At 38.5% G+C, this 18,409-nt stretch overlaps 1 protein-coding gene across 8 annotated transcripts in view; it reads left to right on the forward strand.

Annotated features, from left to right (window-relative positions):
• CBLB (Cbl proto-oncogene B) overlaps nt 1–17,230 on the forward strand; it is a 247,443-nt gene extending 230,213 nt beyond the window's left edge. For all 8 annotated transcript variants that reach the window (XM_059687925.1, XM_059687931.1, XM_059687927.1 and 5 more), the window contains 2 exons: nt 3,558–3,677; nt 13,500–17,230. In XM_059687925.1, coding sequence (XP_059543908.1) covers nt 3,558–3,677; nt 13,500–13,759 — 380 coding nt within the window. In that variant the 3' untranslated portion in view covers nt 13,760–17,230. The remainder of the gene's footprint in view (nt 1–3,557; nt 3,678–13,499) is intronic.
• The last annotated feature ends 1,179 nt before the right edge of the window (nt 17,231–18,409 follow it).

Consider the following 18,409-nt stretch of genomic DNA (forward strand, 5'->3'; position numbering starts at 1 on the left):
CCTACTCTGCCATCTTTACCAAAAGTCTTTCCCATTTATTTTATAATTAGCAAACCTTTTCCTTCTAGTCTTCCCTTAGTTTTTTTTTTAAATAATCTTTAAATAAGTATTAAATTTTAAATTTAGCATTACCTACTGTAAATCACAGGCAGTAGTATTTTGCTTTTCAAAATAGATTAATCCCATCATGTTTATTCTCATTTCTCAAATATTTATTACTATACTAGGGACCCAGTGCATGAATTCATGCATCTTGAAAGGAACTGTGGGCCTCGAGGCTGCAGTGGGCACAGGGGCGGGTCCCAGCCCATCCTCTGCGCCCCTGCCCGGCCCCTCCCGCCACAGCCCCCAGTCTCCTGTCCGCTGGCATCCCCACTCCCGCAGCCACTACTCCCACCACAAGCTGATGGCAGGGAGCGATTAGGGCTGGCACCAGCAACAGATACAAGCAGGGCCAGTGCCGTCAGTGGGTGCCAGTGGCGGCTAACAGCCCTGATTGCCCCTCAAGAACAGGTGGAGGTGCAGAAGCCCTGAGGGACGATTGGGGCCAGCAGCCACCACTCACACTCGCTGATGGTGCTGGCAGTGGGTGCGAGTGCTGGGTGGGACTGTGGCACATGGGAGCAAAGTATTTTCAGTAACCACTAGAGGCTCGCCCCAATGACAACAACCAGCACCCTGCCTTGGTCTGGCACTCCCACTCACCTGATCCACCATTCTGCCATGTTCCATGCACGCCCCCCTGGTGGTCAGCGCACGTCATAGTGACCGGTTGTTCCGCCCTTCAGTCTATTTGCATATTAGAGTTTTATATGTATAGACTAGAGGCCCAGTGCATGCAATTTATGCACGGGGTGGGAAGGTCCCTCAGCTAGGCCTGCACCCTCTCCAATCCAGGACCCCTCGGGGGTTGTCCAACTGCCTCTCGCAATCTGGGACCACTGGCTCCTAACCGCTCACCTGCCTGCCTGCCTGATCACCCCTAACTACCTCTGCCTGCCTGATCGTCCCTAACCACCTCTGCCTCGCCCTGCACCTGGGACCCAGGATTCCCTCCTCTGGCCAGCCGCAGCCACCGGGGGCCATTGGCAGGTGGCTTTGCCCAGGCCGCAGGTGCCTGGGACTGGGGTGCAGGCGGCTTGTCTCTCTCCTGGGCCACAGGTGCTGGCACAGCCGTTGGCGCCCTGAAGTACGGTGCAGACAGCTTGTCCCTCTCCTGGACCACAGGTTCAGATGCAGCCGCTGGTAACCGGAACCATGGGGCAGGCGGCTTGTCCCTCTCCCGGGCTGCAGCCTGGCTGGTCCCCATTCCTCTCTCACAAGCTCATTTGTGCCTGGCTGGTCCCCATTCCGCTCTCCCCAGTATTGAGTGTCTGAGCCATTATGGCATGATGGTGTGAGAGTGTACGTCCATTTGCATATTAGCTCTTTATTATATAGGATAATGGTACATTAGCTGTGGTATTTTCAGTTTGTATGTTTTAACCCTAAGTGTGGATATAAAATGTTACTGAAATTAGTTTTTGAAGAGTTATTTTTTTTTAACTTTATTGCTTTTCAATTTGTCCTTATCGAGAGACAGTTAATTATGTATCTCTGTAGTAACTGTGTATCTTTTTCCATTGAAGCACCAGTACTAACTTCACAACTTGCTATAAAAGCATGACAGAACATGGCTGCGATTCAGACTAAACGATATATTATTTATGGTATTATCCATGTATCTAGTGACTTTTTAAGTGAAATAGTTTAACAGAACAACATCATAACTGTATATTTTGTAGTCTATTTATGACACTATGTATTCAGAATCTAATGTTTAGCTTTAAATAAACAGATGATTGAAAACAGCATATCTGACAAACCCATAAATTACCCCTAAGGAAATAAAAAGAGTATAAGTATTGCAAAAGATAATCTTTCCTCTAACCTATTACATCAGTGATGTTTTAGATTGCACAACTTAAAGTAAAGTTTATTGAATGAATCTAAATCCTTGAGAAATTTCTAAGTTTGTTCAGAAATTACTATATTTGGTCCCTTTGGTTACTTTTTCTTATCAAGATTAACATTTAACATTTGTTGCATAGAATTTGATTTATCTTCTTAAAACTTTTCAGCAAAATTGAGGCTGAACCACTGACTCTTCAAATATTGAAAGCTCCAAATCTAAGACTCATTTTAATCTTGAAATTAATGGAAGCAACTTAAGTAGCCTTGCTGAGGCCAAAAGTCTCCAGTAAAGCTGGGGATAATTACTGTACGCAAACAGGGAAAATAATCAGTGACTTAAAGTCCTGCCTTACTTATCTAGTCAAAAATTGGTATAAATCAGCATGAATTACCTTCTTAAGTAACCAAACTCTTACATATTCTTAATGAAATCTCAAATGGAAGTTAAAACAATGAAATATAATTAGGTCTTTAATATTTATAATTTTAGACTTGTCAGCAATTCAAATTTCATGGATTTGTCAGTGAAATTCATGGGTTTGATTTTGAATTTCTGAAAAATCAATCTGTCTGCGTTTACCTTTTGTAGTTAAAATTAAATATTTTTGAAGTCCAGGCTATTTGCTAGGCACTGTTCTTGGTACTGTGTTTGTGTTAGGAGAGAAAATTCAAACAGGATGAATACGATAAGGTCCCTGACCTCCAAGAACTGTGGTAGCATCTTTGGAGATCTGGCAGATGTAAAAGTGAGTAAGATTGAGAGAGGAAAACAGAGGAGCCCGTGATGGAAGTGGTGGCTAAATAAATTATCAGTGACCCAAAACAATCAGTTCTATGGCTTTAAACCCAGGAACTACTAATTGTAAACCAGTTAAGTTTATGCGCCTAACCTTTGATATAGTAGCATTGACAAAATCTCTTTCTGCCTTTAGTTCCAGTTAATAAATATCACTAGAAATAGTAAATTTTAATTTGTCTACAAATATATATTTTTCACTATTTCAGATGCCCCTTCTCTGACTGCCAAAGTAGAAAAAAAAAAAAAAATCACAACTTTTAACAATTAAATTCACTATTCAGTGAGCCAATTAACAACAATGATTTTTAACATAGGATGCCTACTGTAATGTTATTTTTAAAAGCACCATATGTGTACAGGGGATTTCACATTCATAAATTCATTTAATCCTCACAAATCACAAATGTAATGTCCATTTAACAAATTGCCTACTAAGAGTGATTAACTGATTTCAGATAGTTAAAAAAAAAAGGGATTTTGAATTTTGCTCTATTACAACAGTTTCTGTAATTTATTCGTTGTACACGAAAGATTGGAACAGAAAATAAAAATTAGGAACAGCTGCATCAATAATTTTACAATTAATATCTGAAAATATAAATTGGTAATCTTTATAATCTAGGAATAAATGGGAAACCATTTCATTGACAAGTAGAAAGAAAATATGCTAGCAGATTAAAAATTGTTATTACCAGTCATGAAATTAGTTTTGTAATTTATTTTCAAAAACTAGAATCTCTAGAATTTTTTCTTCAATCAACCAGCAGAGACATTCTAATTTTGAAAATTATCTTTAATTTTTAAGATCCCTTTTTTGACCCAGCAAGTGGTCAAGTTCCTTTGCCTCCTGCTAGGAGATTGCCAGGTGAAAATGTCAAATCCAACAGAACATCCCAGGATTACGATCAGCTTCCGTCCTCTTCAGGTGAGTTGGCTAATAATAGTAATAATACCTTCTGTTTATTCAGTGCTCTTTGGAGTACCTTACCTTTTTATTCATTATATAGTTCAGCGAGCACTGCCAGCCTAAGAAAGTATTTTTATTACCTTTGCAAGTTACTTATAAAGCTTGTATAATGAGAGGATTGCCTACAAAATTACTTCATAGAAAAGAAAAATCGCTGTTCTGTTATCTTTGATTAGTCAGTAAAATGTGTTCTCTGATGCGTATCTATTCATCCTCTAATTTTTGTTCTGCCTTACCAGATATCAGAAAAGGGAAAATTTCTATATACATTATAATGCAACATTCTCTCATTTCTCCATTAAAGGAAGAAATCTCTTTAAAATTAATATTAGCACCAAACTCTTAATTTTTACAGCTACCAGTCAGTGCTCCACTACCAGCCATTAAGTGGAAGGATATACTATTTTAGAAAACACAAGCCATACTCATAACCCATACTTTTTTTTTTTTTTTTAGCAATTTGGACAATATTTTTATCTCATAATTGTAAACATTTTTCTTACTAGATTTTTGTTCTTAATCTCAAACCTCAGTTCACAGAAGGTTTGTTATTAGTGATAGCCATATATTCTGTAACTTCTGAATCAAAATTAGTAATGGCTGATTTGAGAATTATCAAGCCAGTTCTTACATACTTGATAACATGCATGGGAGATGCTGAAATTCTCCTATAAGTCTTAATACCTGAATAAAACTCAGGAGAACATAGGAAATTTTATTAGTCTTTTCAAATTTTGGTCCATGCTCTTACCAGTTTACTTCTAGTCTTTCCAAGATTTTAGATATATCCATGGGGTAGCCAATGAAGCACTGTAATTCCAATCGAAAGGGTAGATTTTCAGATCAGTGAACAAGTGTGAAAAGTCAAGAAGAAGGGTAGACAATACCAGGCAGCTTCTATGTAAATGAAGGAATCAAGTCCCATAAGGAAATGATGTAAAAAGTATAAGTTTGAGGAGAGTACCGTGACTGATTTAGAATACCACCAACTCTGAATTAGAAGAAACATATACTCAAGTTATGGGGAGAGTTGTGGCCAAATGCTCTATTTTCACAGCTTCTTTACAGTTTGTTCCATAATATGCGGGTGTTGTAGAGCCCAGAGGAACATCATTCACCTGTATGATTTCAAATGGTAGGAATTCTGATTACCCTAGAAATTTTAAGGATACACCTTGAGTCACAAACCTTTTTGAAATGTCCCCAAATAGGCATTTACCAGAAGCCTGAACCAGCTTTTACCTGCGTGATAAAATAGGACTGGTTATTACTTTGAGAGCTTCCACTAGCTGTGACATCAAATATTTCAACCTACTCCCTGAACTCTTTACAAACAAGGTCAAACCTTAGAAAATAAGATACTTTTTCCAATAAGATACTTGCTCTCCTGTAGTTCACAGAGCTACCAAGATGTCCACTTGTTAATTTCACACCAGCAGAGGGACTGGGCTTGCCTCTGTCCTAGGTCTTTCTGTCAAAAACTTGAGACTGGCCCTAACTGGTTTGTCTCAGTGGATAGAGCATCAGCCTGCGGACTGAAGGGTCCCAGGTTTGATTCCGGTCAGGGGCATGTATGTGCCTTGGTTGCGGGCACATCCCCAGTGGGAGATGTGCAGGAGGCAGCTGATTGATGTTTCTCTCCCATCAATGTTTCTAACTCTCTATCACTCTCCCTTCCTCTCTGTAAAAAATCAATAAAATATATTTTTTTAAAAAAACAAACTTGAGGCTGGATGCTATGTGCCTTTAGGATTCTAATATGTAATATGCTTTTATTAAGGCCTTTTTAAGATGACCGTTGAGGATTCTGATGTAATTGCTACACCTTATAAATTCAATTTCTCTGGTCTTTATGGTGATCTAAATGACTAGTAGTGACTTATTTATGTGTAAAATTTCTATGTAAAGACACTTTCTAAAGAATTCGAAAATATAATTTCATTAAAAAAGGATGTGTATATGTGTGTGTGTGTGTATCCTATCTAATAATAGATAAACATGGTAATTGACCGTACAGTGGGGCCTTGACTTACGAGTGTCCCAACTAACAAGTTTTTTGAGATACCAGCTGTCTCTTGGCCTATTTTTTGCATTGAGTTGACAGAGTAATTTGAGTTAATGAGCTCCTTAATGAGCTTGGTCTCGGAACGAATTAAACTCGTAAGTCAAGGCCCCACTGTACCTTCACTACGCCTCCCATTGGCTAATCAGTGAGATATGCAAATTAACTGCCAACAAAGATGGCAGTTAATTTGCATACGTAGGCGCGAAGCAGTGGAGCGAAGACTGAAGGAGGCTCCAGCCGGGGCAGCAAAGGCTTGAGAGCAGCTCCGGCCAGAGAGAAGGCCTGGGTCCCTGGTGCCAGAGGAAAACCGGTGCCGGCAGCCAGGGGCTCATATATATATATATATATATATATATATATATGTCTGCATATACAAAGAGCCTTCCAAATGTTTAAGACAGTTATAATAATTGTGGGGGGAGGATGTATTTTAGATGTAACAATTGATATTTAATGATAGTTAATCAGAAGTAACTGGATTTAACCAGCTTGTTAAATTTATATATACCTGTATATGAGGCACCTATTTTTTGCTAATAACCTGCTTATTTCTTCACATGGATATATTATTCATGTGGGGTTCATGCCTATTACTACCTATATTTGAGTTTTCACAAATTTTACAGTTTTGCTTTTTTTGTTATAAAATTCGCTACAGTTTGAATACCGTTCTTGAAAAATCCAGGGAATCTATCTTGTAGTAGAACAACACAGTCATGCTGAGGAAATGCAGCATTAGCTGTGGAGATTTTTCATATTCTTAACAGTTCAAGGCAACACTTGAAAATAATGCAATAATTTCAGCACATAACTTATATTGAATCTATTTGTAACTGCTAAAAGATCTTATTGCCAAATATACAGACAAAATAAGGTCTCATTATAAAGCAGTTAATTCCAATACTACATTTCCTTTGATTGTTTAAAGGAAAAATAATTGAGTATTGAATAAATTTTATATTAAGACCAAATATTCTATAGTTATCTCCATTAAAATTTCAATTAGAAATCATGGCGTCACTTCACAAAGGGTTGGAATTGTGTGTTGTCATTAGTGATGTTTTAAGATAAATTATTGAAGATTTTGTTTTGTGTTTCAACAAGGATAATAAAACTGTTATAGTTTACACAGTTGGAATACCTGAAGTTTTTTTTTTCCTTACAAATCTAATGCTCTTTAATAACCATTAAAAATGGTATGTTATAACCTTAATATCATAATTGTCTATTACAGTATATGGTATTGATGAGTTTCAGATTTCAATTATGCCTTAATCAGTTAAATTTATATTATTTTTGTCATTTAATCCTCAGATACAGTTGAGAAATCAGTAGTTTGAGTCTTGATGTCCATCCCAAGTGTTGTCACTGAACTACTGAATAAGCTTTAGAGATTGTCTCAGATTGCACAAAACAATCATTTTAAAATTTGTTAAGTGCATACTATGGGCCAAATGTTATGCTAAGTATTCTAAATATAGACATGTACAAAATAGAATAGAATTTAAAAGCAACAAGAAAAATAAGTCACCTGTAATCCTGTCATCAATAATGAACATTATTGCCATTTTAGAGTATTTCTTCCTAACTTTTTTTATGCAGATGCTCACATAGTTGAAATCATACTTAATATGTCAATTCTATCTCAACTCCATTTAACATAGTATCATATGTATCTTACCATATAATTAAACTTTCAAAATGTCATTTTAAATTATGGTATGATAATCCATTATTTTATGTATTGTCAAACACTACTTAATATTTTAAAAGTCTACAGAAATTCTAACTTTATATGCAAGAAAACTAACACATTAAGTACCTCTTCTTTTGTTTAAAATACAGAAACTTGGTGTTGTAGTTATTGTTAAATAAGACTTAATATAAAAGAAATAGAAAGTAGGAAAATGTACTCATTGATTATGACATTTGCTTATTAAACACATCTTTCAAAATATGGACTAAAAAAAAAAAAACCCACAAAAACACCAAAGTTTAAATACTGAAAAAATAAATAAATAAATAAGGACCTCTTGTGATGAAATAGTTGGTATTCACTCCTGTAGATGTTGACATACAACAGAGTCCCTCACCTATTTTTTTTTAATTGATTTCAGAGAGGAAGGGAGAGAGAGATAGATACATCAATGATGAGAGAGAATCATGGATCGGCTGCCTCTTGCACACCCCCTACTGGGAATCGAGCCTACAATCTGGGCATGTGCCCTTGACTGGAATTGAACCTGGGACCCTTCAGTCTGCAGGCCGACACTCTATCCACTGAGCCAAACTGGCTAGGGCCCTTTTCTTTTTTATCATAGTCTACTTAAAGGCCTTTTTACTCCTCAATCCTGCCCCACTCTGCAAAAATGAAAGTTTATTACCACAGATATACTAGATATACTGCATATTTTTATGTACTGTGGCTCTTCAGAGGGCCACAACCCAAAGGAACTATGATTGTCCCTCAAGGATCAATTTTTGCCCTGTAGGGGTTGCTAGTGCCCTCATTTAAAATGCATGATGCACAGTACTCATTCAAAGGATTCTTCTAATCGTGTTGTCATCAGGTTAATTCCCATGCTATCCATGACTTTATGACTCTCCGCTCTTTAATAGATTCAGAAAATGAAAATTAAATCAAGATTTACCCTTAAATTATTGCTTCTGAAATCTTTCTCCACACCAAATAGTTAACTCTGAACAACACAGGCAATAAGGCTCTAACTAAAAGTGGACAATCACATGCAGGAAATGGCTTCAGTCAGTTTAATCTAAAAAATATATGTAAATTTTGCATTTTACTTATTGGTACACCTGTATTCATTTCAGGATTAAAAACTATTAACAATCTCACATCCAGTTTTACTGGTGCTCCAGGAAAATGTACTATTTATATCCACATATTCTTGCACTTATTTTGATGTTGCTATTGCTCATAGGAGTTAAAAGTACTCTGAGCATGGACAACAGCTCTAGAGTAAACACATGCCCTTTCAATAACTGTTTTTAAGGATGATCTTTATTCAGGTACAGAAATTCCCATGGAGTTGGTAAAATTCCATCAGGCCATGTACTCCAAAACTACACTATCATAACTCAGGGAACTGTGAGATAGCTTTCTCTTCTGTGTCATTGCTTCCTTCTCCTACCCACACACTCTAAAGCGAATAAGGACCTGCTGTCTCCTACCATTAGACACTGTGCAAAAGAACAAGTGGGTACAGTGGAGGCTGTTTATGACCTTTGGGAAGAAATGTGTCAAAAGAGAGATTCATTTAAGTAATTTGTTCTAATCAGCATGGAAATGGTCTGCCTCTTTTTTAAAAAACAGCTTTCCCTATTCAGGTTGTAGGATATTTTGCTTAAGATCTTGCTTAAAAGCTTTCTACAGAAGTGTGCACTCACAAAAAATGGCATGTTTTTATCCTCTTCCACACCTCTGACATTCCTCTTAATAATATTAATTGCTGTTTTCAGTGTAGCAGCGATCACTGTAAATGTGAACTCATCGTCCTTTTTTTAAATCATCTCCTCAGCACATACACCAAACATTACATTAATTAATTCACATTATACCTGACTGGGAAGGGACAAGTAATAACTCTAAAAATGGAGACACAGGCATAGATTTGGAGAATGAGAATTGTAAAAGTAAATTGCTTAAATCAGAGTTACTCAGTATCTTAGGGGCCATACTGAGATGCATATAACCAAAACAGCCAAACAAAATAACTATGATATTCAAAATTGAATAAAATATTCAATGTCAAGTAGAAATTCATAAATATGTAGTATATCTAGTATATCTTTGGTAATAAATAACAACAGGTGGTAAAAATTTGCAACAAAGATTCCATTTTTCCATTTGTAGGCTCTAATACATGACACAGTTCAACCTCTGGGCACTTGTAAGATTCTGAAGAGTTATCAGCACAGTCTGGGGAAAATAGATTTTGAGTTAGGCCAATGAGGGCTGGGATCTATGAGTTTTGGATTTAAAAGGGAAATCCATGTATTGAAAAAATATTTGCTTCAATAAGGTTTTATTTTTATTAAAATGTCTTCAAAATCTGTCAGGACTCATTCCAGAACGGGTTTAAATCATTTTCTCTAGATGATATTTCCAATATAGTTTGTGTGCAAAAATAAAATACCAATTCGAGAATGAGAGACCTTCACTACTCTAACTAGAGATTTAATTTAATTGTAGTATGTGCAAGTGTTTTTTCCTTGCTAACTTAGGTTTCCTAAATTATGCTTACTGCTTATTTTTACAAGCAAAGAATAGTTTTCTCTTAAATAGAATTAGTCATCGGAATTTCATTGCATTTGGCCAGTATTCATTAGAGCAGCCTCACAGAGTGGATAGGTTTCCTGGGGATTTTTAATAGGTGCCATCTACCACGATTAAAGATGCATACGTTTATTAAATCTAAAAGCTCTAAATCGTAAGACTTCACTGCCAGTTACCCTATTTGATGCGACTGTGGCTGCCTTCCTGCACTACTTTAGCAGTACATACACATAGCTGTTCTTTCCACAGGTGTTTGACATTCGTGTGCCCTTCTTAGTATTTTGGACAGAAACACAATAACAATTGTAGAAAAAAATCTTAGAAAATTATCAGAAGAATACAAGGAATTTAGACTTGATTTATGTCTAGGTACTTTTTTCAGTTAAATCAGAACAGAGATTTCAATGTATAAATTCTGTGGTAATTGATTAAAGGAAGGCTTGTTAGAATTTCTAATAGTTTTTTTGGAAATGATTAGAAGCAAAGTATAATTTATTGTTCATGTCTGCATAACATAATGGAAATACTTAATAGAAAAATAAATGGAACCTCAAAACACAGTAAACAATGCAATTTAGCAAACCATAAATATTTGAGATATTTAGTTACAGCAAGAAACAATACAGACTTAGCAAGAACCAAAATATAATGTGTTCTTTTATATGAACAGAATTTAATAAGCTTTACCTACCACTGTAATATTTTTTCAAACAAAGCATTATCTTATAAGAAAGAAAAAAATTAAAAACAAGACTATTATCCAGTTTGGTATGGAACCAAATATTTTCATCTTGGATGCTTTTATGTATGTTATATAGATACTAAGAGGCGCAGTACACGAATTCATGCACCAGTGGGGGCCCTCGACCTGGCCTGCGGGATCAGGCCGAAACCAGCTCTCCAACATCCCCCACGGGGTCCTGGGTTGCAAGAGGGCACACACCAGGCCGAGGGACCACACGGGTGCATTATCGGGGCAGGAAAGGGATGCAGAAGGTTGGCCAGCCAGGGAGGGACCACTGGAGGGCTCCAGGGCATGCCCAGCCCATCTTTCTCAGTCCTGGTCAACCGGACCCCAGCAGCAAAGCTAACCTACCAGTCAAAGCTAACCTACCATTGTTGGTCAGTGCACATCATAGCAACTGGTCAACCGGTCAACTGTTTGCCCCCTAGTGGTCAGTGCATGTCATAGCGAGCGGTTGAGTGGCTTTAGCATATCCTTAGCATATTACGCTTTGATTGGTTGAACGGATGACCAGACACTTAGCATATTAGTCTTTTATTATATAGGATTGCTAGAACTGTGAATGGGATGATGTTTTTTGCAAGTTATCTTCTCATATAAAAATATCATACTTAGAAAAATATGAAATAAGGTATTAGATAATATTTTATGATTTAGATTTTATTATTGAAAATATCTACTTACAGTATCTCCTGAAGCACTGGGAAATGTGGCAAGGCAGCAGAGACTGGGAGGGGATAAGATGGAGGCAGGCGGCAAGAGGCATAGGGGTCCTAGCCTCACCATCCTCGTTTACTTAACCGTGTTCTTGAATTTATCACTTGGCATTTGTGTATGCTCTAAGAAGAAAAAAGGTAAATAAACATTGATGTCTACATAGTGTTTTATGGCGTAAATTTGACAATTTTTATTGTAATATTTTTAAAATCGTAGGCATCTCAATTAAAGTACCAAATATAGATACATGGAAATCCATGAAAGAGTATACAGCCCTCTCAAGTTGCCAGCCCATGCCCTGGTGATGTGTATGGGGTGGTGGCCTGTAATTTTCTTTTTTCTTACTAAAATTACTCTCCACTTGTAGGCACCAATGTCATTTAGTTTAACTGAGAGAAACTATTATCATCAGGGGACTGATCTGGAACCCAACTGGCCCTTGCTAATATTTTGTCCGGCTTTGCTTTTTCTCAAGCAAAACTTCCTATATTGGAATCTGGATAAAGTATTTGAGCAAAGTACTTCTGTTCAACCTATTAACTAGCAGTAGACTCAAGGCATCTACATTTTCTTTTTATTTCCACCCCTCCACCTGGGATCAGTAAGGCATCACTTTATAGCATTATTAACTTGAAAAATCAGACAGGCAAAGACAGTACAAACATGTTTCTCAGAGCAGTGCTGCTGTGACATGGGTGGGATGGAGGGCCAGGTCGGGTGTTCTGCAAGGAATGTTTGTGAGCTTGTAACAGACTTCCATCTAGTAGACACTTCCTCCATCTAGTAAATAAGGATGCGCTATGTTGCCAGAGTAAAAGCCTATCTTTTTCAGGCAGGGTTTTTCCGTCTATATCTCTTACTTTGTAAAGCTTGAAGAATAATATGTGGAATTGGAAATAAATTTGTGTTAAAAATAGGGACAATGTAACCTACCCTACAATCTATCCTATATAATAAGAGCCTAATATGCTAAGTGTCCAATCGTCTGGTCATCTGTTCAACCAATCAAAGCATAATATACTAATGATATGCTAAGGCCACTCAACCACTCGCTATGGCGTGCACTGACCACCAGGGGACAAACAGTTGACCAGTCGCTATGACGTACACTGACCACCAGATGCTCTGACCAGTAGGTTAGCTTGCTGTCGGGGTCCGGCTGATCGGGACAGGCGAGATATGCGCTGGAGCCCTCCCATGGTCTCTCCAGGGCTGGCCAACCTCTAGCGTCCCTCCCTGGCCCCAATCGTGCACCAGTGGGGTCCCTCAGCCTGGCCAGCACCCTCTAGTAATCTGGGACCCCTCAGGGGATGTCGGAGAGCCGGTTTCAGATCAATCCCGCAGTCCAAGCCAAGGGACCCCACTGGTGCACGAATTCGTGCACCAGGCCCCCTCTAGTGTGTGTATGTATGTGTGTGTGTGTGTATGTGTGTGTGTGTATGTATATATATATATGTAAATAAATAAAAGCCTAAGCAACTAGCCGACCAGCTGGTAGCTGTGACATGCATTGACCACCATGGGACAGACGCTCAAGGCAGGAGTGGAAACCAAAGGCATGGAAATGAAAAATAGAGTGATGAATCTCAGAGGGAAGGGGGCGGGGGGAGGGCGGGAAGAGATTAACCAAAGATCTTATATGGATACTAGAGGCCCGGTGCATGGATTCGTGCACCGATGGGGTCCCTCGGCCTGGCCTGTGGGGACTGGGCCAAAACCAGTTCTCTGTCATGCCCCAAGGCATCCCAGATTGCACGAGGGTGCAGGCCAGGCCAAGGGATGCCATCAGTGCACGAATCCATGCACCAGGCCTCTAGTAGCGTATAAAAAGAAAAAAAAGTTTAGTTGTAGAGAAAATGAAAAACAGATTTTCATATAAAATGAGATCATACTAATGTTTATGTCTTTCCTTTTATCTCATTATCTAAATGATGCTTCTCTTTAAAATCTACACAGATGGTTCACAAGCACCAGCCAGACCTCCTAAACCACGACCCCGAAGGACTGCACCAGAAATCCACCACAGAAAACCCCACGGGCCCGAGGCAGCATTGGAAAATGTCGATGCAAAAATTGCAAAACTAATGGGAGAGGGTTATGCATTTGAAGAGGTGAAGAGAGCCTTAGAGATAGCGCAGAATAATGTTGAAGTGGCCCGTAGCATCCTCCGGGAATTTGCCTTCCCCCCTCCAGTCTCCCCACGTCTGAACCTATAGCAGCCAGGACTGTCACCATCCTCATGTCAAGCAATTGGTGCATATTCCAGGAGCATGGAAAGGAGAGACGTGCAGTGGAATTGGAGAAAGAAGGTGTCCCTCTTCACGTGGCTTCTTGAAGGGCCTAGAAGAGCTGCTTCTCCGAAGACAGCTGCTTGCTCAGGATGGCCACAGCTGCGGCTTCTTTATTTTTGCTAGCCATACTTTTAAATCAGGGTTGAACTGACAAAAAAAATAATTTAAAGACGTTTACTTCCCTTGAACTTTGAATCTGTGAAATGCTTTTCCTTGTTTACAAGTTGTCGAAGTTGCAGTTTGTTTTTAGTTTTGTTTTTTTTATACTTGTACTGTGTTCTTGACGGACCCTTTGTTGAGCGGTCAGGTCTGCTGTAACATTTCCCACCAACTCCCTTGCTGTCCACACCAAACAACTAAGTCACATATTCACTTTGGTTCCTCCCCTCAGACCTCATCCCCACCAACTGCATCTCTCCCATTTGCAAGATGCTTTAAAGGTTCTGATTTTCAACATATCAAACTAATGCAAAAAAAAAAAAAGTGTGTGGCCTTCACTACTGAGTCTTCTTTTGGAAACCATTGTTGTGAGATGGGGAAAATCTGAATGTATAAAGCATTTTTTTTTTTTTGCCAGTGAACTGCCTTTTATAAAGTGTTTTCATATAACATAGAGGAGCTTCCCTTTTTAGTCTAAGTTTTGGGATCTTAATCTTCTTTATTTTCATCTTTGTCATCCCAAGGGTGTCACGACTGTAAAAACCTGAACTATTTGAAAGCAACTACCTGCAGAGGTGGGGGAAATACTCTCACACATGACAATGTGTATAGAACTTGTATAATGATGTCTCCTGATATGTATGCCTGCATCACTGCGAGGCATGCTGTCTCCCCAAAATACGCTCATGACTTTCAGGTAAAATTATGGTCATACCTCTGCCAAGTAGAGTCAAGGTCATTTCTCATTTGAGTGATTACACTCTGGTACCTAACAGGTTTAGGATCCAGTTCATTTTGCAGTGGAAACATTAAATCTTTGATGCACTGTTAAGTGCTAATGCTACTGTGGCAAATTTTTTGTTTTATTTTGTATTTTGGGGGGGGGGGGTTTGCAAAATTCTTAGTAATTTTCTCTTTGCAATCAAATTACAATTCGTATTAAATTTGTAAATTCATTCATTGCTTCACAATGCTCCATCCAGTCAGGTGAAAGAAATGTATAGTTTTGCCTTTTTTTTTTTTTTTTTTTTGCAATATGGAGGTTGGTTCTTCAGAAACCGTGTTGATACTTTTAATAACGCTACAAATATTTATTGTGCATCTGTGATGCGATCAGCACTGTTTTTAAAGCACAAACTGTTGCAAGCTGATTTCAGTTTGATTCTTTATCTGCGCTTTTGATGGTAAAAGTCTCTCTAATGGACAAAGCCTAGAAGGTTTCCATCAAAGCTTCAGAATTTTTAGGCAATCTGCTTTTTTTTTCTTTCCTAATGACAAGTTAGTGGAGAAATGAGACAAAACCAAGTCTGTGTAAAGTATCTGAACCACAGAAGGTGTTCTAAATACAGACTAATTGCAGGATTGTGCATGCTTCTCCCACTCCGTAACTTGACACACAATGCGATGTAAAAAGATGCATCAGATGGTGAGCCGCTCTTTGGGACGTGAAAGGACACAACCAACCATCTAGCAGGTCCCATGGAAAGTAATGCTGTTTAAGACGTGTAGTGACCTGGAGGGGAACTGATGCGCTCCTTGCAAAGTGACACCTGCCCTCACCTGACAGTTTCACTGTCCTGATGTGAGGTCCTTGAGGAGTCACACGCCTTGGATAGTTCGTGCTTGTGTTTTAATTTCTTCAGGTGATTCTGAGCCGATTGATGTCCCTGGAAGGGGATTTTTAATTTGCCTTAGATATTCTTCCTGTGAGTTTGGTATATGACTGCAGTTTTCTTACACTTTTAAAAATTATATTGGCTAATTCTCCATTGCTTTATGAACTCCATGTTATGTCATCATGGTTTTTCAGTTATTTCATCAGTTTTGGATGTCACATGGGACTAGCTCTGTATTTGGGGCTTTATGACTTGCTGATCATAGGTATAGTCTGAAATCTAAAAGTTGCCACTTTATTGTGATAACATTGTTATGACAGTCTTCATAGATTAGGGAATGATACAAAATACAAATGTTAGAAAACAGTACATTCTCAAATAATTTCTGAATAATGTGAACATTTCAAGTGAGAATTAAAAAAAAAAAGAAGAGACTTATGGAAATATAGTAAATTAGATGAAAATTTTTTTAAAAACCTATTTTACTAACTTCCACCAAAATCTCTACAGCTTGTACTCAATAGCAACCATTGGTTTGTCATTCAAAAGAATGAATCAAAAACTTGTACAGAATGGAATGAAAAGACAAAACTTTCTATCAAAAACTGTCATGAAAAGCCCATTGTTACCTATTACTTATGACTTATCAAACTCCAAGAAAAATTTTTGAGGAAAGAATTAAACCCAAATATTTTTTATTATAAAGTGATTGACCATTAATGGTTGATAATGATCCCAATTTGGTTTTACTGTGATCCAAAAAGTTAGGCATTCCTCACATTTCTCCAAGACTTGGTAGTATGATTCATTTTTTAGCTGGTATGCTATAATATCCCTAATATTTAAAAGAAATCGTGGACAGCATTAACCTGCTCTCCCCCATCACCCAACATGTTCTAGGGGTAAAAGTATTTATCCTCAATGGTAGTCAAGTATATTAATCTCCAAAAATTTGTTTCCCCGTAATGTCTGTCATATCCTGGCCAGATTTTCTGAAATTGAATCAGAGCAGTGCTTCTTTCCACAAAGATGACCTTGGCCACATTGCAAATAGTCTTAATATAGACTCCCAGTTGCAACTTCAAAGGGCCAATTTTTAAACATTTCACACACAAGAACACAATGATTTCTTCATAATGTGAATTTCCTTTGTAGTTTCAGAAGTATTTCCTACAGTTTGGACATTATGATTCCTCCCCAATTTTCAACTGAAAGCTTTAATTTGCACTGAATTATAATTCTGTTTAAAATTCTAATTATTTCTCTTAAGCTGACAGATTTGGATGCAAATTATGGCATGTTTTCAACAATACAGGTACTACCTGTTAACCTGGAATTTTAGTGCTTCTAGGAAAAGTTTCCAGAAAAAGCAATAGAATGAAGGGTTTTCTTCCCAATTACTATTTTATTTTTTAAATGCCTTTTTAAAAAATTTGTCTAATGTGGCAAAATAATTATGTGTTCAATTAATTTATATTTTATTCATCCTTTTTCAATTCTGGTTATTGTGTAAACTCAAGTACTTTATCTGTTCTTTCAAGGTATTTTATAAAATTAATGTTAACTAAATGCAGAATCGGTATGTTCTTTTCAAATGAACACACACATTTCTTTCAGAGCATTTCTATGTTGTAATTTGTCTTCTTCATGTTAAGCAAAAGACATTTAAGAGCTGATTGGACAAAGTAATGCAAAGTACCCATTCCATATCATTATTTTAAGATATTTAAGATATTCAGTTCCATGTCTCAGAACTGAAAGTCAAAGTTATATTAAGCTCCCAAGTAAGAAATACATATCTGGGAAAGACTGAAGGATGACATACCAAATAATCTAAGAAAAGACAAATAGGGTAATTAACCGTACCTCCAACACGCTTCCCATTGGCTAATCAGGGCAATATGCAAATTAACGGCCAACCAAGATGGCGGCCGGCAGCCAGGCAGCTGAAGCGAACAGGAGGCTTGCTTGCTCCAGTGATGAAGGAAGCCAACGTTCCCCACCTGCTGCTGCCGGCCTCTGAGCTGCACTCTAAGAAACAATGTTGCAATTATTGAAGCTAAACAAACCCCAGATACCTGCTTTCAGCCAGCTAAGCCTCAGAGCTGGAGCTGCAACAGTGTTTCAATTATAGAAGCCAAACAAACCCAGATACCTGCTTTCAGCCAGCTGGCCTCGAAGCTGGAGCGGGCTCTCACCTCCAGTGCCAGCCATAGAAGGTAAATAAATCCCAGAATAAAAAAAGAAAAGAAAAAAAGGAGAGGTTGGGAACTTCAGTCGCCCGCCAGCCTGAAAACGGCCCTCAGCCCCTCACCCAGACTGTCCAAGCACCCCTGTGGGGACCCACACCCTGAAGGGGGTGTAACCAGCTGCAAACAGCCATCATCTCCTCATCCAGGCTGGCCAGGCACCCAAGCAGGACCCCCACCCTGATCCGGGACACACTTCAGGGCAAACCAGCCGGCCCCCACCCGTGTACCAAGCCTCTAGTAAAAGGGTAATATGCAAACTGACCCTAACAGCAGAAGGACTGGGAATGACTGGTCACTATGACACACACTGACCACCAGGGAGCAGACGCTCAATGCAAGAGCTGCCCTCTGGTGGTCAGGGCAATCTCACATGGGGGAGCTCTGCTTAGCCACAAGCCAGGCTGACGGCTGCCAGTACAGTGGTGGTGGTGGGAGCCTCTCCTGCCTCCTCAGCAGCACTAAGGATGTCCGACTGCAGTTTAGGCTTGCTCCCTGCTGGCAAGTGGACATCCCCCAAGGGCTGCCGGGCTGCCAGAGGGATGTCTGAT

Source organism: Myotis daubentonii, chromosome 3, assembly GCF_963259705.1.
Source record: "Myotis daubentonii chromosome 3, mMyoDau2.1, whole genome shotgun sequence".
NCBI classification, from domain to species: domain Eukaryota; kingdom Metazoa; phylum Chordata; class Mammalia; order Chiroptera; family Vespertilionidae; genus Myotis; species Myotis daubentonii.